This window comes from Aristolochia californica, unplaced genomic scaffold (genome assembly GCF_029961685.1).
Source record: "Aristolochia californica isolate CCGP_79_NKW_82.1479 unplaced genomic scaffold, dmAriCali1.0.hap1 SCAF_13, whole genome shotgun sequence".
Taxonomy (NCBI): Eukaryota; Viridiplantae; Streptophyta; class Magnoliopsida; order Piperales; family Aristolochiaceae; genus Aristolochia; species Aristolochia californica.
This window is the reverse complement of record NW_027181804.1, coordinates 617,902-643,417: the sequence shown is the minus strand read 5'-3', so window position 1 is coordinate 643,417 and position 25,516 is coordinate 617,902. Positions and strand designations below refer to the sequence as shown.

The 25,516-nt window shown below is 36.2% G+C and overlaps 3 protein-coding genes across 8 annotated transcripts; 1 reads left to right on the top strand and 2 right to left on the bottom strand.

Moving 5' to 3' along the window:
* Positions 1-4,534: 4,534 nt before the first annotated feature.
* Positions 4,535-5,362, bottom strand: LOC137948391 (inactive protein RESTRICTED TEV MOVEMENT 2-like). The gene is made up of 2 exons (XM_068794473.1): positions 5,254-5,362; positions 4,535-5,121 (listed from the first exon to the last, which is right to left on the bottom strand). Exons 1-2 carry the CDS (start codon positions 5,360-5,362, stop codon positions 4,547-4,549), a joined length of 684 nt encoding a protein of 227 aa, XP_068650574.1. The 3' UTR covers positions 4,535-4,546.
* A 2,599-nt stretch (positions 5,363-7,961) lies between these two features.
* Positions 7,962-20,570, top strand: LOC137948678 (uncharacterized). Of its 6 annotated transcripts, XR_011111640.1 has the most exons (15): positions 7,962-8,196; positions 9,028-9,687; positions 10,443-10,646; positions 11,227-11,589; positions 12,631-12,719; positions 12,812-13,936; positions 14,623-14,764; positions 14,888-15,047; positions 15,137-15,300; positions 15,429-15,499; positions 16,894-16,993; positions 17,708-17,769; positions 18,922-19,078; positions 19,895-20,197; positions 20,287-20,570. XR_011111640.1 is itself a non-coding variant. In XM_068794801.1 (14 exons), exons 1-14 carry the CDS (start codon positions 8,029-8,031, stop codon positions 20,090-20,092), a joined length of 3,573 nt encoding a protein of 1,190 aa, XP_068650902.1. In that variant the 5' UTR covers positions 7,962-8,028; the 3' UTR covers positions 20,093-20,570. The 6 variants fall into 6 exon arrangements, 5 of the variants coding, with proteins under 5 accessions (XP_068650902.1, XP_068650901.1, XP_068650903.1 ...); XM_068794801.1 differs by having other exon boundaries at positions 19,012-19,078; positions 19,895-20,570; XM_068794800.1 differs by having other exon boundaries at positions 19,895-20,570.
* Positions 20,571-20,782: 212 nt separating this feature from the next.
* Positions 20,783-22,631, bottom strand: LOC137949097 (uncharacterized). The gene is made up of 5 exons (XM_068795370.1): positions 22,419-22,631; positions 22,105-22,329; positions 21,343-21,561; positions 21,163-21,252; positions 20,783-21,054 (listed from the first exon to the last, which is right to left on the bottom strand). The coding sequence occupies exons 1-5, from the start codon at positions 22,629-22,631 to the stop codon at positions 20,842-20,844; spliced, it is 960 nt and encodes a 319-aa protein (XP_068651471.1). The 3' UTR covers positions 20,783-20,841.
* Between the last annotated feature and the right edge of the window lie 2,885 nt (positions 22,632-25,516).

Sequence of the window (25,516 nt, the reverse complement as noted above, 5' to 3'; positions counted from 1 at the left end):
TCAAAGTGTGAAATTTTATTAATAATATATTACTTTGTAAAGAAGAAATATTAGAATTTCCATAATGATTGCCCTAATGTAATTTATTATTCTATTATCTTAATAGTTAAAGGTAGGTATAAATAAAACATTAATCTATATCACGCACCCCCCTCCCACGGTAGTGCCTCTGTCCCCTGCCCTATGCATTTATAACTTGCCTCGTTTTATGAGATAAAATCAAGGTCATTCATTCCATCTCGTGCATATAATAGAGAAAATCCATAATTCGTGTGGGTATAGTGTATTGAGAACTTTGTATTCTATTCGACACTATAAATACGAGGGGACACTACATTTCCTTATGGGTTTTAAGGCAACTAAGAAAACACTTAGATTTTTAAAAAAAAAAAAACATAAGAAATAACTCAAAAGTGTTTCTTGAGTTGCATCTTAGCACGAGACAAAATCAGGGTTGTTCATTTCCATAGTCCATTCCAACATGACGTAAATGTTGGTGTGAGATCCTCCAGAGGAGGACTTCTACCTCCGTCGGGTCATCTTCCAAATCCATAAAAACAAAGAAAGAAATCCTCCGTAACACTAGCTTCAAAATCTAATTGTAATTATTAATGTATAAATACCAATGTAAATCGACAGATAAAATAAGATATAAGAAGAAAAAATTTACATGGTATTAGAGTGTGGTTTGGGAAATTAAGTTTGGCAATGCGAAAATATGGTTTTAAACCAAGTAACCCATATCATACACTATTCTTAAAGCATCGACGAGGTAAAGTAACAACTTTGATAGTGTATGTAACGATATGATCGTTATAGGAGATGATCCAGAAGAAATAACAAGACTTCAAGAGCAATTGGCAACAAAATTTGAGATGAAAAATCTGGGAGGACTCAAATATTTGATAGGAATAAGTTGTTAGGTCCAAACAAGGCGTATTCCTTTCCCAACAAAAATTATATCTTAGTTCTATTATCAAAAGTTGAACTACTGGAGTGTAAGCCTGCAGATACCCCAATAATCCCAAATCACAAGCTTGGAGAATACCCAGACCAAGTGCCAATAAACAAAGGAAGATACCAGAGGTTGGTTGGGAAACTTATTTATCGCTCTCATACACGACTTGATATCTCCTATGTCGTTAGTATAGTAAGTCAATTCATGCATCATCCAAGTGAAGATCATATGAATGTTGTGAATCAAATTCTCTGATACCTAAAGTCCTCCCATGGGAAATGACTCATTTTTTCAATAAACCATCACCTAAGGATTGAAGATTATATAGATGCTGACTGGGCAGAGAATATTTTAGATAGAAGATCGACCTTAGGTTATTTTACTTTTGTTGGAGGGAACCTAGTTACCTAAAGAAGTAAGAAACAAAAGGTGGTAGCGTTATCGAGTGTTGAAGTTGAGTTTTGTGGGATGGCTAAGGGTCTTTGTGAGTTTCTCTGGCTTCAAAGATTATTAACCGAAATTGGCTTTGGGTCAAATTGTGAGGTGAACTTATTTTGAGATAATAGGTGGCTATTGATATTTCACTTAATCCGGTTCAGTATGATCGGACTAAACATGTGAAAGTAGATCGACACTTCATCAAGTAAAACCTTGAGGCAAAGATAATTTGATTTCCATTTGTTAAATTTGATGATCAGTTGGCAGACGTACTTACAAAAGTAGTATGTAACAAGAACTTCTACAACTCACTTGGCAAGTTAGGTATCAGATATCTATACGCACCAACTTGAGGGGGACTGTTGGCGTGAGATCCTCCAGATAAGGACTTCTTCCTCCGTCGGGTCGTCTTCTAGATCCGTAAAAACAGAGGAAGAAGTCCTCTGTAACACCAACTTCGGAATCTAACTGTAATTATTAGTGTATAAATACCGATGTAAATTCATAGATGAAATAAGAAATAAGAAGAGAAAACTTACAGTAAATTCAGGGGTATTCATTTAGAAGAGAACCACATGTATGAACAAAGGGTATATATAGGGGTTTCACATAGATGTCTTGCTTACGAGGTAAAAGGGTTTAGGTTTTAGAGTTCTCATATTGAATTGTTCAATAATCTTCACATGAAAAAAGAAACCCTCATCTTCGTCTCATTCTTTTTCAGTTTTCAATCATGCGCGTGGAGTTGCTTATGTTCACCCAGGTCTTCTTCTATCGTTCTTTCGTCTCTTCGTCGTTTAATTATGCATTCGAGTATTCTTAGCATCATGTGGCTTACGTTGGGACGATGACGATGATGACGACAACGACGACGACGCTGCTCCACCGGTAGGAATGATAACATAAAGGACCTCCTGCTCGAATATGGCTCGAACATCATTAAGATCGTAACTTGCGTGCACTTGAAAGTTTTTCCCAAAACGAATCCACTTGTTTTCGCTGACCAGGCGCTTCCCGCTGATCTCGAGGTTGCCGTGATCGTCGAGCTGCACTCTGAGTTCTTCTCTTTTAAATCCTACAAACAAATTATTTTCTGTAATCAGAACAAATTATTCTGTTGGGTAAGAGGGAGAGAGAGAGGGAGAAGTTTACCTAAAAGATTCATATAGAAAATTTCTCTTCCGTTGTCACTGACGCAATCTAATGAGGGTTGGATATCATGGTAAGAGGACATGAACAATCTTCTGCAGGCGGCTCCCATGGTTTTTTCCTTTGAAGTTCTTTTGTGTAGAAACTAATATGGCTTTGCTGTTCTTGAGCTTCTTTCTGCTTGCAATAGCAGTTTTCTTTTTGTTCTTGTTTGAAATTATTCTTCTTTGATTAGTGGAAGTTTGGGTTTGAATTGTTTTTGCAGTAATGGGTGATCTTCTTCCATGGAGATGCTCAAGGTGCCTTTTCTCATCTACAGTGCTCTTCTTTCAAGGAAGGGATCATCCGCTCCAAATCATGTTTTTTTAAGGCCTGAGTCGAACCGAGACTCAACTATGTTAGCTCGACTCAAATTTTGAATCGATGGATTGGTTCAAGGATCAAACTCGACCATTTCACAATAAGACAGTCAAAACCCAACTCAGTCTGAGTCACCATATATGAATTTCGAGATGAAAAACCATCCTCCCAATTAGGGACTACTAATATATCTACTTTTTTAAGGAAAATATGTGTTGTTGTTAGGAAAGATTGTTCTAAGGGACAATAACTAGGGTTATCGTAATCGAAAATTGCTCGAACAGACAATACCTATGTGTTTTTAACTAGGTTAAACTAGGGTATCCAATTGTCGTCCATTTTAGAAAATCGTAATCGAAAAAACTTGTACATGTAAATAAACGATATGCATGGAACAAAATCTTAAAAAAATGGATTGAACGTACTTGCCTTTTGTTGGACAACTCTTATTACCATCTCACAGTTAGGTGCTTCTATGGAAACCCTTGGTAGGAAACTTGTACACATAAATGAAGAACATGTAATTGAACGAATAAAAAGTAATCAAAGAGTTGTAGAAGTACTTGTCATGGAATTATCTTCATAATGTATTCTAACTATTTAAATATGTCAATAATTTTATTTAATCTATTTGTATAAAATTTGTGCTTAGTTTTATTTGAATTAATTGAGATGCCTCAAATTGAATTAGGTATGGAGTTAGCGAGTGCTTAAGGGGATGGATATTTCAATTTATATTTGTCCCATTAACATGATAATTTACATCCTTACTAATTAGTCATTAAGCCATATTAAGATCGGTTAATAACTTTAATGAGGTAGTTTTATTTCAACTTAGTTATGCATATGACATATTTGTATACTTCCAACAACAACGAACCGTTTGTGACTTATCATAGGAAAATTATTTTTAACCAAATTTCCCATTTAAAGTTTCTAATCGGCAAAAAAAATTCTTTGATCAATATTAATTTTTTTATTTATGCCTTCTTAGTTTATTTGCCATATTATTTAATATTCAAGCAATAGAAAACTCATTTTTTCCCTTTTAACTTTTTCTAGGGTAAAACGAATTAAAACGAAAAAATTTCCTTCCATAAAAGTGAGACCAACACTAGCAATTTTTCTTTTTTTGCAATTCTATTTCTTACGTATGGTTTCTATTAACACGATTAGTGAACGACCCCATATATGAATTAGTATAAGAATTTATCCTCCTACAAAAATGATAAACCCTAAACCATCACACTATTACTCTTTTTTCAACATTTATCTTGAATTATACATGATTATCAATTTTAATGTTAATATTACTTTATTTCATTTTAATACAATGAATCCCAACTTAAATAATTAACACATTCCTAATGAATATAAGAATTTGACTTTTGTCAGCTAAAATTTCGTTAGTTAATTTGGTTGGTGCCTTTTTTACGTTACAACTTCGATAAGCAAAACCATAATTTATTGATGAAGGGCAAGAATTAAGTTGAGTTAAGTGGTGCACATATACTTGTGATATTTTCAATTAGAAAATGATGTTCATGTTCATGTTTTGGTACATTTCAAATATGAATTCCAACCCCAAAAGTGAAATAATAAACATGATTCAGCAGCCCCCGTGAATTAGTAAGCTTTTTATCAATTTTGATTTCTCTCCCATGTGGGGGCTTTATACTTATAAGCCACATACACTCCAATCCCCACTACCATCAAGAAAGAAACCACTTTCACCACCAACAGGTTCGGCTTCTTCGCCAATAGCCCTTGCACCAGTCCAGCCCTCCCCAGCTTACAGCTAGGCCCCGGAGCGCCTGCCTTCTGCCCCGCCGCTGGCGCACCCTTTTCTTCTTTGCCAGCCGTGACTTTCCTGGAGTCGGCCTTGGGAGATGGCTGCTTCCACTTTTCTTCGGTTTGCCGGCCATTAATAACGGCCTCTTCTTTTGTCTTCTTCTCCATTTCGTACTTTTGGGTCGGGTTCAGTGATGGTGGTGAGTGTTGGGGAGGAGGAATGATTTGGGTGATCGTTGTGGGGATGATCACGTAGAGAGTTCCTTTCTCGAATTTAGCTCGGACACTGTTGAGGTTGGAGTTTTCTGGGATTCGGAAATCTTTGCGGAAACGGGTCCATTTGTTATCGGTCACCAGGCGTTCGCCGCTGATCTTGAGATTGCCGATGTTGTCTAGCTGAACCCTGAGCTGCTCCTTCTTGAATCCTGCAAATCCAGACACGCTCGTGCTAAATCTCAAAAACCCATTGGACATCTGCTGCAAACTGACCATCTTCATGATCGTCTCAGGATTCCAAAAAAAAAAAAATCAAATGGAAAAAATAAAAATAAAAATACCAGGAAGATCGATGAGCAGCGTGTTTGATTCGGTCTCTCGGACCCAGCTGGCTTGGACCTGGAGATCTTCATACACGCGCCCGGAGTTTGATCGACCAGCGGCATCCATGGTAATCTTTCCTTTCTCTGGTGTCCGTTGCCCTTTTCTCTTCTGCCTCTGCTTCTGCTGAGCTCGAAAGTATTGATGGAGATCTGAAGCAGTTCCAGGGTTTATATATACTTCGCCAGAGACCCATTACAGAGGTTCTCTTTAAGGTTGCTGATGGAATGATTCTTGTTTGATTTCTTAAAGTTTGGGTTTGATTTGTTTCTTCCATTTTCGCTTCATGGATTACCCGCTTGCATGGGCAAGCCGCAGGTTCTTTATTTGATTTACACTCTTTTCCAAAGCTAAGGATTTTCTTTTTCTTTTCCAGTGTTGTCTGCCGCGTTCCTGTGGAAACTTTCCCAAAGCAGATATGGGACTTTTTAAGTGAGGTTTAACTCTTACCTCACCGTTACATATGAGACAGTGTGACACAAAATTTTAATAGATTTTAGGTATATTATATGTTTGTATATACATAAAAAGTTATATAAAATAAAAAAATCATTATTTACATAAAAGGTATGTATACAAAACACATTGAGAAGAGTATGGTGTTTCACATGCAAGGCAGCATCAACACGTGTTGCCACCTGTGGTTTGACACTTTGGTGTCTTTATGTGTCATTTTATGCAAAATTTCACGTATAATATATATATATATATAGGTTAGTAAGAAACCTCTATTGAAGAACGTCTTGTGCCTAAATAAATTTATCTATAATTTGTCATTATCATTTAATTTGGTAATCTTAATTATTAATGTGGTTTTATAGTGTACTAGCTAGATAGAAAAATAACAATCTGCTTAATTTTAAAACTTCCCAATAACTTTATTTGATTTTTTAAAACCCTAAACCCTAAATTAGGGTTCAGTCAACCTGAATCAACCGACCTGAGGGAAGGGTTTATTTCTAGAATTTATTCAGTAAAAAGTCTTAAACTTAAAGATTATACCTTTATATTAACATATTGGATTGGTTGTATTTTAATTTATCTTTGGGAGAAGTAAATCTAAGTGGCTTACAACACCCATATTTGTAATACGCCCTTCTACGGCTCTTTGCTCGTATTTTGTATTTATTTTTGTATTTTTAATTATTATTTACATTATATAAAATTAAGATAAAAAATAATAACATCCATTTTTTGAAATTTAGTATTTACTCAATCACAAGGTAATACATCCTACAAAATTAAAATAAGGAGCATAGTAAATTAACAATGTGAAAATTAATATAATCATATTATATTTTAAATGCTTTTTTCTTCTTTTATTATGTAGTGCTAATTATTGTTATATTAATGACACTTGTAAAAACAAATATGTTATAGAGGAAATGGAGGAAAAATTCACTTCGCTGTGAAGTTCACTTTCTTTAAGCTTTAAAAAGGTAAAAACCTGTTCGAAATGGTACAAAAAACACATATTATCGACAAAGCAGAGGTAGGAAGGAAAGTCAAGATTCCTAACCTCACCATCCACCTTCCCAAATCTAAGTTGTTCTAATTAAGTCACATATTAACTCAACATTATGGTGTAAAGGGGAATATATACAGATTAGGCATTTCGATTGGGTGGCCATGTTACGTCCTTTATGTATATAATAATCGTAAAAAATTATAGGCCGATTTTGAGAAAATACTGTAGATGTTTTAAGATTTTAAATTGCACAGGCATGACTATTTAAAAAATCCAAGATGCTCACTATTAAAAAAATGTCTTGTTTAAACCCTAAACCCTATTTTTCCATCTAAATTGTTTGATTTTTAGAAATTATATGCCAGAATGATAAGGTAATTCGAGGTTTAAGATTTAGACTGTGTTTGGAACATAGAAAGTGGAGCGAAAAGAAAAAAGGAAGAGAAAAATAAATAAATAAGATTTTTTTTTCTTTTTTGGACGTCTATGATATACAAAGTGGAAGAGATATATATTTTATTTTGTTTGGATACACGTAGAAAATAATAATAAAAAAATATTAATATTTTAAAAATTTGATAATTAAAAATTTATCTCAAGTTTCTATTTCTTTTAATTTTTCCAGTGATTTTCCCTCAACCAAACAACAGAAAATAACTTTTTATTCCCTTTTATTATTTTATTTTATGCAGGTTCCAAACATGCCCTTTAGGTTGTGTTTGGAACACAAAAAGAGGGAGAAAAAAGAAATGAAAACTATTTATTTTCTCTTATTTGGATGCACATGAAAAATGAAAGAGAAAACGGAAGATAAATATAGTTTCTCTTATTTGGATACACGTGAAAAATAAAAAATAACACGTTATAGAAGTTATACTTACCGATTTCTCCGCCTACCCTGAATTGGCTCGAACCCATATCCAATGCGTTAGAAAATTTTCTATATTGGAGTTCAACCGAGAAGGACGTCCAATCCAGATTTGATCGAGGCCTAATCGAACCGGTTCTGCTCGGATCTTCCCGGTATGGCCTCGACCGACCCGTAATATCCACCCAATCACTGTCCCCACCAGTGGGTCCAGTTGATGGGCCCACATATATTATTCTCTCGGCTTGGCTTCGCCGGAGACCCGAAGCGCGGGAAATAAATATTGGCGTCCATTTTCGCCCTTTCCCCCCTTCAATTTCAGAATTCGTGAGCAGAGTGCACTGACGACTAGGAAGTGGCAACTGTCATCAACGAATCCATGTTCTTATAATCTTGCTAATGGCGTCCTCCTCGAGTTTGTCATCTCTGATGCGAGATCTCAAGCTAGAAGAGCCTTTGCTTCCGCCGAGGCCGTGGGAATCGATTGCATCGGAAAGCGGAGCAGGTCGTTGGGGCTATTCCAGCTCCACGCGTACGGAGCCGGCGTATGATCCTTCGACTGTCTCGGTGAGTTAGAATAAGTATTCTCCTGCGTTTGTTGTTCAATTTTTTTAATTTTTTTCATTGTTTTGTTGATTTCCTTCAAATGCACATTGAATTACAGTAGAGATGATTTTTCATTTTCATTATTTAAGTTCCTTTGGTGATTCGTCTTTTATGATATGACATTTGCGCCAAGGTTCACTTTTATGCGAATCACGAGTGGTTTTACTCTCGCACTTTCTTACGTTTGAATGGTGTAAGTCTCATAATAATTCAGACCGATCGTTGCTTTATCTTCGTTGCAAAAATTCCCTGGCCGTAGGGCATGGTCTTGTGGTATTCCAATACGGGATTCATCTTTTATTATTAATTAATGACATTCCTCAATTATGTGTGGTCACCTCTGATATCTGATAATTTTAGGACGAGTAAGGTGCAGACTGCTGGTTCTTCTTTATTCTTTCTAATCTAAACTTCTAGGTCCCAGGCTAGTGCCTCTTTCCCGAGCGAGAAATGTAGCTATTACTTCATGCTAGGGTCTATCCTATTTATTAAACTTATTTTGTTTGTAAAAATCAACAGTAGATAGACTACATTCACGTATCGAGTCAGTCTGTTACTGAATGTACCAACTAGTTAATTTGGTCACTAACCGAGTATACTTGAAAACGTAGCCAAATTTTCTCGTTGGTGTTTTTTTCTCTGCTTCGGGGCTGCTAATTGAACTATAAAGTGTTGGAGTTCATGTTCTAGTTCAGTTTCTTTCATTCTTGATCTGTCTTCTTCTGCTAGATATCACTGAAATGTCAGCTTCTCCCTTTCATATGAAAATGTTATCAAATTCTTTTTTTGCAGGAGGCTGATTTGGTGAGGTTGGTAATCAATGCATTACAAGGTGTTAAATCTGCACTATATAGTATTGAAAAGCTTTCGGATGCATTTTGTTCCAATCCATCAGATAGAACTTTCCATCGAGTTCCGAATTTGTGGCATCGATCATCAAGTACATATGCCTTGGCAAGGATTCTTAAATCAGTGGGCAACTTGGGTTTGGTGCATCTCTTCCTTCGCAGTTTTGTAGACTTTTGTCTTGGCTTGAAAGTGGCTAAAGTTTGCAGAGGCAGAGAGGAAGAAACCAGTATCCATCCTCCATTTAGTCTTGTTAATCAAGCATTTGCTGTTGCAGTTAGCAAAATACTAGAAGAATATCTCTGTGCTCTAAATTCGTTGCAGTCATCTGTACAACTAAGGCGTTCAAGGAAGAGTGGACCAGAACAAGTCTCTAATGGAGGGGGTTGTCTCATGAATGTTGTGCATTCTGAAATCACTGTGCTAGAAGTCTATCTGCACACAAAGGAATTGCAAAATCAAATAGAAGCCTTGGGAAATATTTGCATGTTTACGAATTCTAATCTGGTGTCTCTTGGGGAAGATTTGCATGCTGAAATGGCTGGACACCTTAATAACTTTCCTAGAGGAGCAGACCTGTTAACATACTTATACATTCAGCTCCGAGTAAGCCCATTGAACTGTTCCATATGTGTGTTTGTATGCCAACTTATGTTATGTTTGAGGTCTCTCTCTCTCTCTCCAATTTTTTTTTTTTATTTCGTTATTGTTGTACTTATGTCCATCAGTTGATGTGGCATTTTCATTTTACTGTGTTGACATAAATCATTAAATATTATTTTTTAGTTAAAAAAAGTTTTATTTCAAACACATAAGAAGAACAGAAAATTTCTAAATAACCCGGTAAACTGAAGCTGTAAAAGCTGTTAATTTAGTGACTGTTGAGCTACTTCCAAATCTAGCCTAATTTGTTGCGTTGAATTGTTGAGCATGGAAGTTTGGACCCAGCATGAGCAATAATGTCCAAAAAACATTCAAGGAGTAATAATATACCTTGGAAACTGACAAATAGATTTCTTTTGAAATGAGGTAGATCACATAGTGTTTCTCTAATAATTTAGCAAGCTGAGGAGATTGGTAACAGAACAGAGCCAAATTTCTTATCAGTCGTGGATAAAAAATTAGTTAAACTATTTTCTAATTTTTCTCACAGTAGAAGAAGACCACCCTTTGTGCTTCTCTTCTTGTTTATGGATAAAAAATTCTTACATGAATCTGCGGTCTGAAATGGTGTTGGTTGTTTTCTCTCTTTAAAAAGTGCTAGCAGAATCTATTTTGTGGCAATGGTTCTTCCTGTTAAAAAAGTTTATGCTTATGATTGGTTTCTAAATCCATCTAATGATTTTTAAATTTTATTTTAGGATGCTGATCCGGTTCACCGTGCACTGCTGAAATTTCTTTTTGTTCGCTCATGTGAGCCATATTGTGGTTTCATCAAGTCATGGATATATAGAGCAAGCATTGATGATCCTTATAAGGAGTTTATCGTTGAATGTTTTGAGGAATCAGAATCCATCTTTCATGGTACTCCTGGTTACAGCACTAATTCATTAACATCAACAAAGGTAACATTATCCCTTTTCAACTTTTGATGATTAATTTCTATTTATAAGAAGCTCTAAATTATGTGCAGTCAGGGTAAAGTTCTTTTCTCAGCCATGTCCCTCATTGGGCAAGTCTGCAGTTTTACTCAAGGCTGTCAGAAATGGGTTGATTCCAAGTTGAAAATGTTGCTACGGGCCAAAATCTTGGCGATGCATTCATTTATTTTTTCACATCTCTGTGTGCATACCTGGACTTTAGAATTGACCCATGGCAGACCAGGTTCAGCCAGGAAAGAGAGCAGGCCAAAGTTGGCATTGGATAAAGCCTAAAAGAACTTTAGGGTTCAGTTTATTTCCACAAACCTGTTGGCTGTGACAGTACAGCAGCTGTTCTTATATAAAATTTGGTATTCTTCAACCTGGTAGTTACTAATCTCATTGTCCCTTCTTTTGTTGGCTGCTATGGACTTTTTAGACTCTTATCATTTGGAAACAACATTATTTTCATATTATTGGGTCTTTGACTGTTTTGATATGAAAGGTGCTTCCTAACCTTTCTTATGGCTTTCATCCAATTTAACAATCTGCCTGTTTGCAACAGGAAAGAGATGGAACTGCAGTCCCTTGCTTTCTGAAAGATGTTTGCCTTCCTCTGTTCCGAGCTGGTCAGCAACTTCAAGTGCTTGTGAAACTTCTGAATATGTGTAATTGTGTCATCACTGAAGACCAAAGTTATGGTGAAGGCTCCGATATGTCTTTTTCTCTGTCAAATATGGAAGAGTTTCTTCCTTATTGGAATGATTCCTCATGTGATCATGCATTATCTCTTCTTCCACTAACTTTTATCAAAAGAGACATGGATGCAATGGTGCTTAAGAGGGAAAGAATGTACAATTTAATGCAGGAAAAGCTAAGTAATCTTCTTCCTAGACTGAATATCAGATGTTGGCAGATGAATTCTAGTGTAAGACTCCTTTTGCATCTGATTACCTTTAGTTTTGTAACTATAAAATAATGTCATATAAAAGCTGTTTTAAATTCAGTGGGAGTTCTCTTTTTGGCATTCATGATATTAGAACTGAGCAATTTGTGTTAAATTTTTGTGAGAAAAATCTTGTCTGTTCATGTGGTGGTGACTTGCCTGGATGATGATGAAATAGAATATGAAAGATTTCAAAGTCTCTTGTGCACACAAAAAAGTATGTCCAGTTGAGTGCAAAGCATTCCACCTTTGGCTTTAGGGATAGCAATGAGTGGGGTTGGGGTCAGGTTTCCTTACCCTGCCTCAATGTCCCACCTGTCAACCTTATCCCCACCTAACGTTGTCCCATCTGAGCCCTTTCCCTCTCACACCAGTGGCAGGAGTGGGGGCAGTGGGTGCCCCTCCCGTTTTGGTCTCTTCTGAGTTGCAGAGAGGGGTAGAAATGGAGGGGGAAGACCCCCTTTCTTTCTGTCTCCTCTCGGTTTCAAAAAGGAGAGGGAAAGATGGGGGGAGAGCGCACTCACCGACCTCCCTTCTTGCTTCTCTGCACCGTCACAGAGAGATAAAAAAGGAGGGGTTTGCTTGGCTGACTGTCCCTTTCCAAAACTCAGCATGGTTTTCTAGCCAACTCTGTTCCTGCTTTAAGCAGCGTGGATTCCCCATTTAACTTACCCTGTTGCTGTCTCTACTTGGCCTTCTTTTCACCTTCTTTCACAATTCCTTTCTATTGATGGAAAGGAGAAATGGTTGCCTTACCTAGAGGGATTCCTTCCCCTCAAACACCTCCGCCCCTCCCTTTTCCTCACTCTTAAAATAGTTATTAGTGGAAACAATGGTGGTTTGGTTACTTGGATGCTTGCCTCATGCACTTTATCATAACCAGTTACTGCTTACCGGTCAGGGTTTCCCCATACTAGTTCTCAATATCATTATTGTCTTATCATTTGATGTTTTCTTCTGTTACTGGTAGTGTTTATTTTCTCTAAGTTTCCATTTGGGGTAACTTTCTTCCGTTTGTTGCAGGTAATTCCACTAACTAGCATACCTAGGCCATTGATAATGGATGGAGATTTGGATTTTCCTCCAGCTTACTTCCAGGGAGTCAAAAACTTGTAAGTTCTTGTATTTGGTTGTATTTTTTGGTGGTCATAAAGACCCTCTATAATTAATTTGTTTGTAGACCCTGACTAAAAAGTTGTAGCAGGGCTGCTGGTGTCAAGGCAAATGATACGTCAAGTGCATCAGATGGCTTCTCTTTTTTGTCTGAAGATCTAGAGTCTTCAGAATGTTCATCTATGGATAGTTTTGAAGAGAAAGGAAACCTTGCGGTACCCGCAGAGCTACATGATATTTTATCAGCAACAAAATCAGGAAATTTATGCAAATCTGGTTGGCCAGCAAAATTTTCTACTCAAAACTGTTCTGCTAGTGAGAGGCTGCTTAGTTCAGAATGTGCAACTGAAAGAACTTGTAAACAAAATTTTTTTGACGTGAGGAAAGATCCTTTTGGGAATTTACATGGCTTCAGAGTGTCAGAAGGTGTGGATCAGCCTGGTTATGGCCAGCCACTTGAAGGGCTTCTGAAAAACCCGCATTCTGCTGATGAAGAACTGCGCTTTAGTCAGGGGGAGTTCCAACTCCCTGGCATAAGTCAATATGGAGGAAGCACATTTATCTTCAAAAGTGAAGGGTCATATTTAACCGAAGTGACTGATTTCAAGAACTTTGATACAGAGCAGGGAAATAATCTACTCGAGACTGAAAATTTCTTTGGCCCCTCAAGAAATTTCCTACTTAAATACAAAACTTTAAGCGTGAACCCAATGCTGACAAAAGAAGCTAGGTCTGATATGTCATGTTACTTGAAGGAAAGAGATCTTATGGATTATAAAAATGCTTTCCTTCCATATTTTGATTTTACCTCACTGGAGGATCCCAGTAGGATCTATGGAATCTCTTCAAATTCCAGCCTTGGCTGTAGATTTCAAGCTGAACTTCCTGGAAATGGTTCTTCTTTCAACGCCATTGTTAAGGAAGCTCCAAAATATGTAGTTGAACAGCAAAAAAAGGAAGGTTATATTCCAGCTGATGGAATAGATAAATCTGTTCTGTCATCCACAGATTTAAAAGTTAAACATCTTGAAAAATCCTTTCAGCAAGAATTCTTTGAAACAGTTGCCTCTGGTGGATCTAAGTGGGAAAGCTTGCTGAATTATTCTGGTAGAAATAACTTGAACACTGGAAAGAACAGTCATAAGCCAGTGGATGAATTTGAGACACCACTTGATGTTATTGTTGATCGATGCATTGTGCAGGAGATTTTGCTCCAGTATCCTTTTGATTGTGATACTTTGTATGAAAGATTTTTTGTTACTTGTTCAACCATGAACTTGATGACTCACTGGGTTATGGATAAGTCATGAAACTAGGTAGTGAGATGATATCATCATTACCAAGTTAACTTGGTCAAATTAATAACTTAAAGTAGTTATATCAAGTAATTCTTGGGGCTCGCATTTATAGTGTGCAAGAATGTAGAATTTATATGTGGCTTAAGTCCTTGAACTTTAGTCAAAGTTGAGTGTGTTAGTGCATATCTATGTACCCTGCTTATACATTCTTTTACACGTGCCTGGCTTTGCTAAACAGTGTGGTGAAATACTTGATTTGAACTAGGGTATGATTTTGATGCAAATGGAGTAAGAGTCTTTGGAATTATGATTTGGACCCTATGCTACAGCATCTTATCTAGAATGTCGCTTACAATGTCATTTCTTGGATTCAAATGCTACAGTGCAACATGGTAACCTATAATTCTGTATATTATCTGCACAGGTGCATGTGAAGCAAACCACGTTTTCATTTTATGAATTAATAAATTTTGTCATTCAAAAAAAAAAAAAAAAGAAGAAAAGGAAGCAGATCAAATTTTAGAGTTGGTTGATTGAAGTCTCCTTTTGTATTTTCTATTAAGCTTAAGCTCATACATGGTGTCTCTTTTCCTGAACTATATAGATATAAGTACATTAGCAGCTTTACTATAAAAGTGCTTGAAGAAGGGTTTGACTTACGAGGACATCTGTTGGCCTTGAGGCGATACCATTTTATGGAGTTGGCTGACTGGGCAGATTCTTTCATTAGATCACTTTGGCATCACGTATGGCCATGCCCATCTCTGTAAAGATTATAGCTGCTGACAAATTGCTTCATCTTTCTTTTTGTGCTTGATTGTTGTACTAAAGGCATCTTTTGTGGTTTCCTGATTGTCGTGTTTGAGCAGAAGTTGCATATATGTGAGGGCAAGCAAAGAATATCAGAAATACAGGGATTCTTAGATTTGGCAGTGCAGAGGTCTTCATGTGAGAGTGACCAGCACAAGGGCAGATTATTTGTTTATACGAAAGGGGAAGACAAGATACCCTTTTCATCTGCTGCCAGTGGTACATCAAACAATCATTTTATTTCTTTTGCTTTTTCCTTTAATACAATCTTCTTACATTTTCTGATACTTATCTTTTACAATTGATAGGCATCCATGCATTTGATTTTATAGCTTTGGGTTACCGAGTGGACTGGCCCATTAGCATCATTTTGACCCCAGATGCCCTCAAAATTTATGCTGAGATATTCAGTTTTCTGACTAAAGTCAAGCTCGCAGTTTTCTCTTTAAATGATGTGTGGTGTTCATTTAAGGTATTTGGCATTGCTAGCTTCTTTTATTCCATTTTTTCGCTGAGTTATTCTATACTCCATATCATGTTTGTCTTCAGTGGTTTATAGATAACACAAGTTAGTTAATTTTTTTCCATGTTAATTTACAGAATCTGATGCATCAACAAAATATTCTAGAGGCTCAGGAAAGGAAATATTTCAACATCCTGATGAAAGTGAGGTACTTGAAATCCAAAAGTTCATTTTTCCTAATATTTTTTGTTGATGTGGTTTGTCCACGACTTTCAATCTTGTTCTTTTTGAATAATGTAGGCTCTACAATAGTACATACTTCTCTTGGTAACCTATTTTCTTCAGTCATATACTATAATCATAATCAGGCTTTGCCATATGTTTTAATCATAATCAGGCTTTGTCATATGTTTTAATCATAATCAGGCTTTGTACTGAGGTCTTTGATATGGCAAGCACCTATATGGTTAGAAGGCAGATATCTGGTTACATTTTATTCCTTTTCTTTTTGAAATGGTGCTTCATTAATACAAACAAAGATACAACAAAAAGGGAGAGGAAAGCCCTTTGCCCCCTAAGGAATAGAATCCCCAACTGAAATATAAGGTAAAAAACACCTGGTTTAGCTAAACTATCTGCAATGTAGTTGATTGTAAAATGTGACTCCATGAAACATCAATACCTGGCGCAAATGCACTATCTCATTTTAATAATGGTGTAGCTGCCCAACAGGAACGAGAAAACCATGAAATGACTGCAAAAGACTCTCCTTAAACCACAAGAGGGTTAGAAAATTTTTGGATGTAAAACTGTATGCCCTGAGAAAGAGCTCTGGTTTTAGCTTCAACTGCATTACACATGTCAATTGCACCCACCTAATAAAGTAAGTTTAACTACCCCATTGTGATCCCTAATTGCACAAAATTTGCAAAAAACTATTCATAACTACTTAGCCATCTCTGTGCTAAATCATCACAAGTAAGAATCTTCCCATGGGCCGTTATCCAGATAAAATGAATTACCTTTGGACGACTTTGTAATTTCCAGACACATGAAATTATATTAAAAACCAGGACTGTAGGAATTGTAGTCAATAAAAGTAATATTACATATTTTATCATACTTTTCTGGTGGAATGCTTCTTGTGCTGCATACCTGTGAGGCTGCATTTCATATCTCAATCAGATACCTTTTTTGGTTTTGTTTCTCTTTGTTTTGGTTGGTTGGAAGATTGCCGTTGAAAAAAAAAGACAAAAGAAAGCCAAAAGATGGCTTTGATTACCATCTTGTCACTTAGTAAGCTGACGTGGATATATATTTTGTAGAATTTCCTGTTATGCACATAGTCAACTGTATGACCATCAGAGTTTTTTTTTTAATTGTTTCCTGGAAATAGAGTCCATTGCTTGAAGAATAGGATTATTTTGAGAATTTCCAAGAAGTAGTATCCATATCTTGAACTTCATTTTGTATTTCTTTTGGAATTTTCGGATCTTATCAGAAGGTATTTCTATATTAAAATGATTCTTCAATCTCTCTCTTCCCACTTTTATTTTTATTTTTCAAGAAATTGCTTTGACATTGTTCTGCCGTGTTTTTCAGGCAACAAATAAATCACTTTGTATCTGCATTACATCAATATGTGCTGTCGCAATTGTCACATGTGTCTTGGTTCAGGTTTCTTCAATCCCTTACACACCAGGTTCAGTTCTTGTGCTTCTAGTCCTGAAATAGTCTGTGGCTTTTATTATATTATTCATATACATGCTTATAGAATCTAACTTAATTTCTTATGTAAGCCCTGGAATTTTAATATTTACATGCATCCCCTGGAGCATTACCGAAATTACTTTCACACCCCCTGTTTTGAAGTTCCTGAAAGGCATTCAGCTCAAATGCTTAAGTCTAGAGCAGAGAAGTCTAGCACTTGTTCTTAGATTTCACAACTGATGTACGATTATCCTCACCATTACATTGAAAAGTCAAAAATAGCCTTGCACGAGGCTATTGCCTTTCATATAAATGGGGATCTATAGAATTCCACTTTGCTGAGCTTTGCACAAATGAGGTGAAGTCCACCTAAATGAATCTACATTGAAGTTACAGACTCACTTTAAAAGTGTTGGATGGGGCAATAAGCCACATTGGAACTAGTGAGTTCATTAGGTCGTATCTTAGCAACGTTTGTACTTGGGGTATTTTGGCTTTTCAATGCAATGGTTAGGGTTAATTCATGGAAGTGGATAGAAGTACATAAATATTTAAATCCTAGGGATGTTTATGTATTTAGCCCTGTTTTATTCTATGTTGTTTGTATTTAAGCCAGTGTAACACTTCATTAGTTCAATGGCTAGTTGGAAAAGTTTTATGTGCATGTAATCTAATTTTTTATTTTTCCTATTTCTTTATTTTCTAGGTCAAAGATATGCTGGACCTGGAATTGGTGCATATGTCTTATCTTGTTGATTCTTTGCATATGTGAGTTTTTAAAGATGTGCATGATTTATTTGCCAAGGGCTGCAAAAGAGCTACTTTTTTTAAGCTTGCATTTCATCTAATTATGCATTTCATAAATTAGAAGGTTGTTTGCTATTTCTCCAATTTTTGCATGGGCCATAGAATAAAAATCTCCCATAGTCCTAAGTGTTAGAGTTTGTGGTCCTAGGTTAAATACTCTGCTTTCCGCACCTAACAGACTGGTATTTTGGGTTGTATTGGCTAGGTGTTTGACATGGTATCAGAGCCAAGCACCACGTTCCACGTTCGAATCCCGGAAGGGGCGACCTAGTTTTCAGACTAGTGTGGGCCGCTAGCGTGGGCCGACGTGGAGGTCGATCGGGAACGGTGGGTGTTAGAGTTTGTGGTCCTGGGTTAAATACTTTGCTTTCCGCACCTAACCGACCGGTCTTTTGGGTTGTACTGGCTAGGCGTTTGACACTAAGTGCCATATGATAAAAAATAATGGTTTGCTGGTAGCATTTTTATCCTTGTCGTAATGCTGTTGGGTCTTTATTCCATGTATAAGTTTCCTAAATGTCTCTTGAATGTCAGGCTAATTTTCAAAATAGTAGTATTCGATACCATATTTGATATGGACTTTTCTTTTTAAAAGTTGAACCCCATACCATGGTGAGACAAGAACCCAAGACCTCACACCTGAAACCTTCCCATCCAATCATCATCCCAAAGGCCTCTTGGATGTTATATTTTAAATGAAGCCTTCCTTTCATTGACGAGTGAGAAGGTTGCAGAAGACAAAAAGATGCTCTCCTCTCTCTGTCTCTCTCTTTTTAAAAAAAATTATATTTACCAATGAAGCTATTAAATAGATAATTATACATCTCCTTGAACATTCTGTTAAGGTTTAGAGGGCTATATCTAAAAATGGGTCATATTTGTATATAAGGCATCTAAGTGGCTGTATATGGAAATACAGTATCTGAAGAGTCTTTATTTACAAATTATCCCAAGGATCTTAGAAACTCATTTCTTTGAGTTCAAGTTTACATGGATTTATTTTTAAAATATGGAAGTTTCTGTCGGTCCACATATATGTATGAGGTTGCTTTACAATTTTTCTTTGTGGTAGTAACAGTGTTTCTTTTTATATTATTTGACACTACCTGCTAGATCTTTCTTGTCTCCTGAGACAAAATATGTGGCTAGCATCATTGAAGGCATATTCCAGTGTTCATTGGACTTCCAATCATGTTTTGCCAGAAGTGATTGGAAAGACATATCACTGGGGCAAGGTACATCGCCACTTTCTCTGATAAATTTTTCTCAGGTATGTTCCATCTCTTATTTATGTTATTTGCATTCAGCCAAAAAAGACCAAAGCTTTTGTTTCAGCATAGAACCAGTCCAAACATTTACCTTGCAAATGTTAATAAACTGATATCACTATGATTTCATAAAAAAAATTATATCACTATGTGCTTAATTTGTTGTATTTGCTCATTTTGGTTTATTATAGCTTTGTGTATGTTGACAGAAAAAGGAAAAAGAAATTACTAATTGAGAATATTGGTTATTATTATCATTTTAACAATGGAAAACTTGAAATTCTGTGACTATAGAAAATAGAGTTTTCTCTGTGGTAATAATCAAAATCTAGATACTAGATAAGTGATGTTTTACATGAAAGATCTAGTTTAGTGTTTCTTAGATGCTCACTTTTCCTAACTTTAGAAATGGGGAAACAATCCCCTTGCAGCCCATAAGTAGCAAAGAGAAGAGTGTGGGTCTAGGCACTGACGACTGAATGGCTAACACCTGGATCTCTTGCAGTAGTTTCTTGTTTTTAACTGTAGTTTCTGACTCCCTGAATGTTCTTTGAAATGTCAAGTCTGAAACCAAAGACAGGCTAGACATTGTCCTTTATTCATAAAATCAAATGACTGCCGAAATGACAAAGATTGTCAATCTAGAATAATATAGTGGTGTCTACTAGATCAATTATCCTGATCAACTCATACACTTCTGACAAATGGGATGAGACTAGCTATCTTTAACCACGGAGAGGCTAAAACCTTCATAAACTTCTGTCTTTCTACACTGTGACATGACATTGACTACAAGAAACTTCATATGTCTGCTGCAGGTTTTTATTATCAAAGCCTCCTTTGAGAAACACTTAAAAGACTTGTATCTCTGCTATATGAAGTCTCCAAAACATGCAGAATTTGGCCTTTCACGATTCTGGGAGTGTCTTAACTACAACGATTTCTATTCAGATGTTTTTGGTCAAGTTAACAGGCCAGGGACTTTCATAACTGTTCTTCCAGTGGACCTGAGGTAGAGAACTCTCTTGAAGAGCTCTATGAGAACTCAAGACATGCCAGAAAGCCACTTTCTAGTAGTGAACACTAAGGAGAATCAATTTCAGCTACTATACTCCATTCTGGTACTTATGCACAAGGAGCCTCTCTTATCCATTCATGATCCTCTATATTAAGACAATACCTGAAGTTATGCTCCTATTGGTGGTGCAAGATACTTATGGTGTACAAGAGTGAGATTCACTTGTTGGTGCTCAGTGTCAACGTTTGGCTTGAGAGATGGTTGGGACTTGGAGATGCTTGAGTTTTGTGGTTGTGGCAAGAGTGTGCTTGAACCCAATGAGCTAGCTCCCATACAGTTTCAGCAACAAAGGTCATACGCTCTTGTGTTTGTAGCCATTTTCTTTTCTTTGTGTACATATTGCTGTATACCACTTGTCAGATAGTAGCAAAATCAAATGTGAAGATTTTTGTGTGAATAAATATTGTCTTTCTCAAGTGTCAAGTTGAAAGATGTAGAACATTTGGGTCTACTTATCCTGGGTAATGGATGTTAATTTTAACTTTCTCAATTACTTTCTCTCCATTTCTGTTAGCTGTAAACTTAAAATTGTCCTGAAGAAATTTGAAATCATTTAAAGATTTTACTTTATCCATGTCTCTATAGCAGTTCTGTGACTTGAAAACCAAAGTTTATCATCTTTGTTGTCTTGTATATAAGCGTAAATTCACATAAGCAATATTATGGTATCTAAATTTACAATGAAAATTATCTGTTAGAACTTGCAGCTGCCAGAGCGACAAGAAAGTCTCTCTGATCTCTATTTTTAACGTTCTCGTGTATGGCTTCTTCTAGTTTTTTTTCATACTTCGCTTCAAATAAACTTTGAATCTCAGCCATATCTATGTCTGCCCTGCTGATAATTACTCGTGCCAAAGAGCTCCTGTCTTTAGCTGTTCCCGCGATGCTCTTGTACAACATCTGCATCCATAAAAGCTTGAAAGTGAATACCGTTTGAGTCTTGGAAACTTTCAAAAAAAGGGTTGATGATTGGACATTCGGCTGTTATTCGTATCAAGAGTATCTTACCTTGCTGAAGTACTTAACTGGATCACACGAGCATTTGACAACCATTCTCAAAGCATCCTCAAATTCTCTGCCAGATTTACTCTTTAGTGACTGCAGAAGTTTGAATTGTGGCTGATCAGAGAAATTTGAAAAGAAATCTACTCAAGGAAGATGAAGTCGAGAAAAGGTAACTGTGTTCACCTTCCCATACTCATGTCCATATATATGCTTATAAGTAGAGAATGTTAATTTGAGCTGCTGAATGCTCCTCTTGCTCATAATTTCTAGAACAACAGTCTCATCAATGGTTCCTATCCCCCCCTTTCCTGCTTCATAGAGTCTTTTTGCATCGCACTTTGCCACATGTTGGCTGACTTCTGTGTAATGTGACTTGTGTGATGTTGCAAGGGCAACAAGGATCTGTTATGCCAAGAAAAAGAACATTGTCTGAGACATATCCTATGCTCATTTTCATCATTACATAGGAATAATCTGAACTATTTATAAATAAAAGAAGTAATGATATATTTACGAGGAACACTCTTCATTACATCAGTAACTGGTTTCTGTTCTTTGTAAAATCGAAGTTTTGTGAGAAAAATGGGTATTGAGATTTGCAGTTTTGAAAGAAGAAATATATATTTTTAGTCCAATTCCAAATTATGGTTCAGAAATATAGCTGAATCTCTCATATTTGTTGTTAATGCATGCCTTCAGAGCTCATACTCACTTTAGTGACTGATGTGGTACTGAGGAAGCATTACAAGCGACAGGAGAGGGATGTAAAGGAGTAAAGAGAGAAGGAAAAAGTGGAATATCCAGTTGGTACCTGCATGCGTGAGTCCAAAAAAAGTACAGTTGTAGTGCAAGTAATTTCTGTTTCTGCCAATGAGGCCGTGATATGTGCTATCATTGTTTTTACGAATGCTAAAATCGTACTGATTTTGTAGAAGCTCAACTCACCTTCTGGTAGGAGTTGGCTGGCTCAGAACTAATGTCATGGTCCAGGTGCCTCTTGAACTTTGCTTGGTATGCTTGCTTGATCAGGAGAAGCTGACTTGATTTCCGTCCAATGTAGAGTTCTAGAAGTGTGTTGTAAGTTGTGTCGCTACTGTTTAGAGCTTCCCTTGCCATGACTGCGTCACGTTCGTGCGGTTCCAGCATCCATAGGGACAATAAACCTCCTATCTGAAGAAGAAAGAAAGCAGCATAGGAATGTTGACATTTGCCCCCAAAAAAAAAGGTATGTTTGATGAATAGCTTGGTAAAAACCCTACCTCACTCTTTGCATTTGCATCATAGGTCTGTTGTAGACGATCAGCTAGATCCAGACCATACATGGACCTGTATGTCTCCCTGATCTGTTGCCGCTCCATTCTAGTTGTGCTTGCAAGAGCTTGACCCAATTGATGCACCTGGCCCCATTTATCATGGATATCTTTGCAGGTTTTCTCACAACCTATGCTTCTTGAGCTTGCACTGGTGGCCATCTCCAAAGCTTGAACCTTCTATAATCTGTAATCCCCTTCTTTGCTTTCATCAAGATTTATATAGTCATCGTATCACACATGCCTTCATGACCAAGAAATGGACCTTTTGTTTGCCATTTGAGTGGATCCCACTCAGGAGGATGTGGTGGATGATGCATGTGCATGTAAAAAGTGGCATTGAAGCTGATAATCTGAACGTGGACTGAGCTTTTCAGGAGGTGAGTAATTTTTTTGAGGTTTCTTTATTTTTTGGCTTCGTGGATTCCTAGTAGACACTGAATGTGGCAGCGACTATAGTAAGGTTTTCCCTTTTAATTCAACTTTTTCTTCATCTATGCTTTCTTGGATCAGCTTGATTCTTTGCTTCTCACGGCCCTGACTATTTTTGAGTAATTGCGTCTCTCTCAGAGACTGAATGAATAATCCTAACAACTTTGCCTAGTCCAAGTCATCTGGGATTGATTCTTCTATGCTTAATGTGGACAGGTTCAGGAATTTCATCAAATACGAGTTTCACGCACATGATTCAATGGTATATTCGTCCCTTTTTCTCCTCTGTTGCTATGTTTCAATTTTGTTCTTGAATTCTATGTATTACCATGGTCATGAGACTCGCCGAGTCAACTTGTGAACACCTGACTTTTTGACTCGGAGAGGACCGAGTTTAACTCCATCTTTGCTTAGATTCTCTCCGACCCCTTCTGAATTTAGGTCGGCCTGTTGATTTTGGGTGAACTGACTCAGTTCTGGCTAAATTGGCCAAATCTGCATAGAATTCTTAAGGGTTTGATCGGTTCTAAATACTGGGTCGAGGGACCATTTGTGGACTCTCTTGGCGTGGAGTAATGTAGAATAGTATTAGAAAAAAGAAATGGTAATAAGCCTATTGGCAAGCGACACTCTTACAAGCAAATCAGGGGTGGGTAAATCGATTTTCTGATATATATATATATATTGGTTGCTCTACATTGGCCGATACACCTCTATCGGTTTGTATTTCGTAAGTTAAAATCCGATATGTATTAGGTGAGTCGTGATACAATTTGGCAATAAGCTCGCCCCTAAACTCTCCAATGGTAGAATTTTTGTGTTTTATGAGATAAAGCCAATTGGTTCATGATTCACCGATAGTTTCTGTTGCCATAAAAAAGTAAAATGATCGGAATTTTTTTATTAAAATAACTATCTATTAATTTTTTTTAGTTTGATCAGTTTTTTTGTGTTTGTGCCGTCATAAGAAATAACAGAGAAAATGGTTTATGATATTTGTGTCTACACTAAAAATCGATTAATTTTAATAAATAATGAAAAACTAGATAAATGTCTTTTAAATCGTTCAATCGGATATAGAGGTATCTAGATTCGAGTATTTACTATTGCTTTTGGCCTGTGAAAAGATCATTGCATGTGTTGTCACTTGACATTGTTCTGTTTCTTTTTATCTAGCATTTACTCTTGAAGACGCCAGGAATCTGACAAGCTAAAAGTACTTTCCTGGTAAGGGAAAACATCGGCCTTCTTTTGCTTTTTCTTTAACCTTTATATTCCTTCCTGTACAGACATCGGGTTTTATGTAATTCAGTATGAGATAGAGATAGGACATCAATTGTCCTAAGTCGCAACAAAATCTATCGACAGTTGCAGATATGGTAAGGTTACTCCAAACAATTTAGAGGACTAGAATTTCATAACGGAAGAGAGTCTCATTGTCATAAGTACTTTTTAGGGTTTATAATCACATAGAAAGAATGAACAGAATCCATTTATCAGTTCAGTCACTTCTAATTCTTTTTGGTTTGAATGACTTCATAAATTTTCAATTCTTTTTTTTTTACTATTTACCAATTTGATTTTTGCCGGAAGGATTGTGTCTAATCACACTAAATAATCTTGTTAATATTACACGGTTAGGCTAACAAGTATGGGGTTAATCCTCTTTAATCACTTAAAGGTGATGAATAAAACCTATATATACGAAGAAATTGATCTTATTTTCCCTATGTGATTTGAGGTGACTAGTTCAATGCTAGTAAATTTATACTAGCATATCTGACCTCAATTGTTATGGGATCAAATTGAATTTATAGTAATGGAATTAATATTAATTTCATGGGATAAAGTATATACTATGGGCTTTTCATCGTTATCAATTATGAATGAAAATTGAATTAGTTTAATCATCAATTTTTAACAAGATTATTTGGAATTTTTTATTTATTCGAGTACATGAATTATTGAACTTTGTCAAGAATCGTGAACATTATTAAGGAAATCTAATTGATTGGAGTTCAATATAAATGTGAAGAACATTACGAATTGATTCGATTGTCTATCGATTTTGCAGGTATTTTTAGTTGTCGTTTTTTCACCCTCTATGTTGCAATGGAATTCTTAATTCCATTGTATATGAAAGTGGTCTTGTGTTTTTTATATTGTTTTGCTTAAATGATCTTGGTGATGTTATTTGTAATTTTCCCTTAATAATTTCGTTCCCTAGTAAAGTAGAAAATACAAAGGTTTTGGTGAATTATTGAAGAGCAAATATAGAAGAATTTTATGACTCTTATAAAGGAAAAAAATTACAAAATTTTATAGGGGTCTCATGGGAAGAAGCCTCACATTTTAGAGGTTTTTTAGTTATTTTTTTTAGTTTTATTAGTTCTTTGTATTACTTGTGTACATTGTTTCTTATTATTTCTTATTATTTCTTATGGGCGTGACAAGAACATGAGTCATTTAAAATTTAACTCTGATTCTATGTGATTTCTCTATTGTAAATAGAGACTTATTGTACTCAATTTACATGTAATCAATGAATTGTTGTTTCTCTTAACATTCCAACACAATGATTTGCAATAAAAAAAAAGAGTTAAAAGAATAAAAAA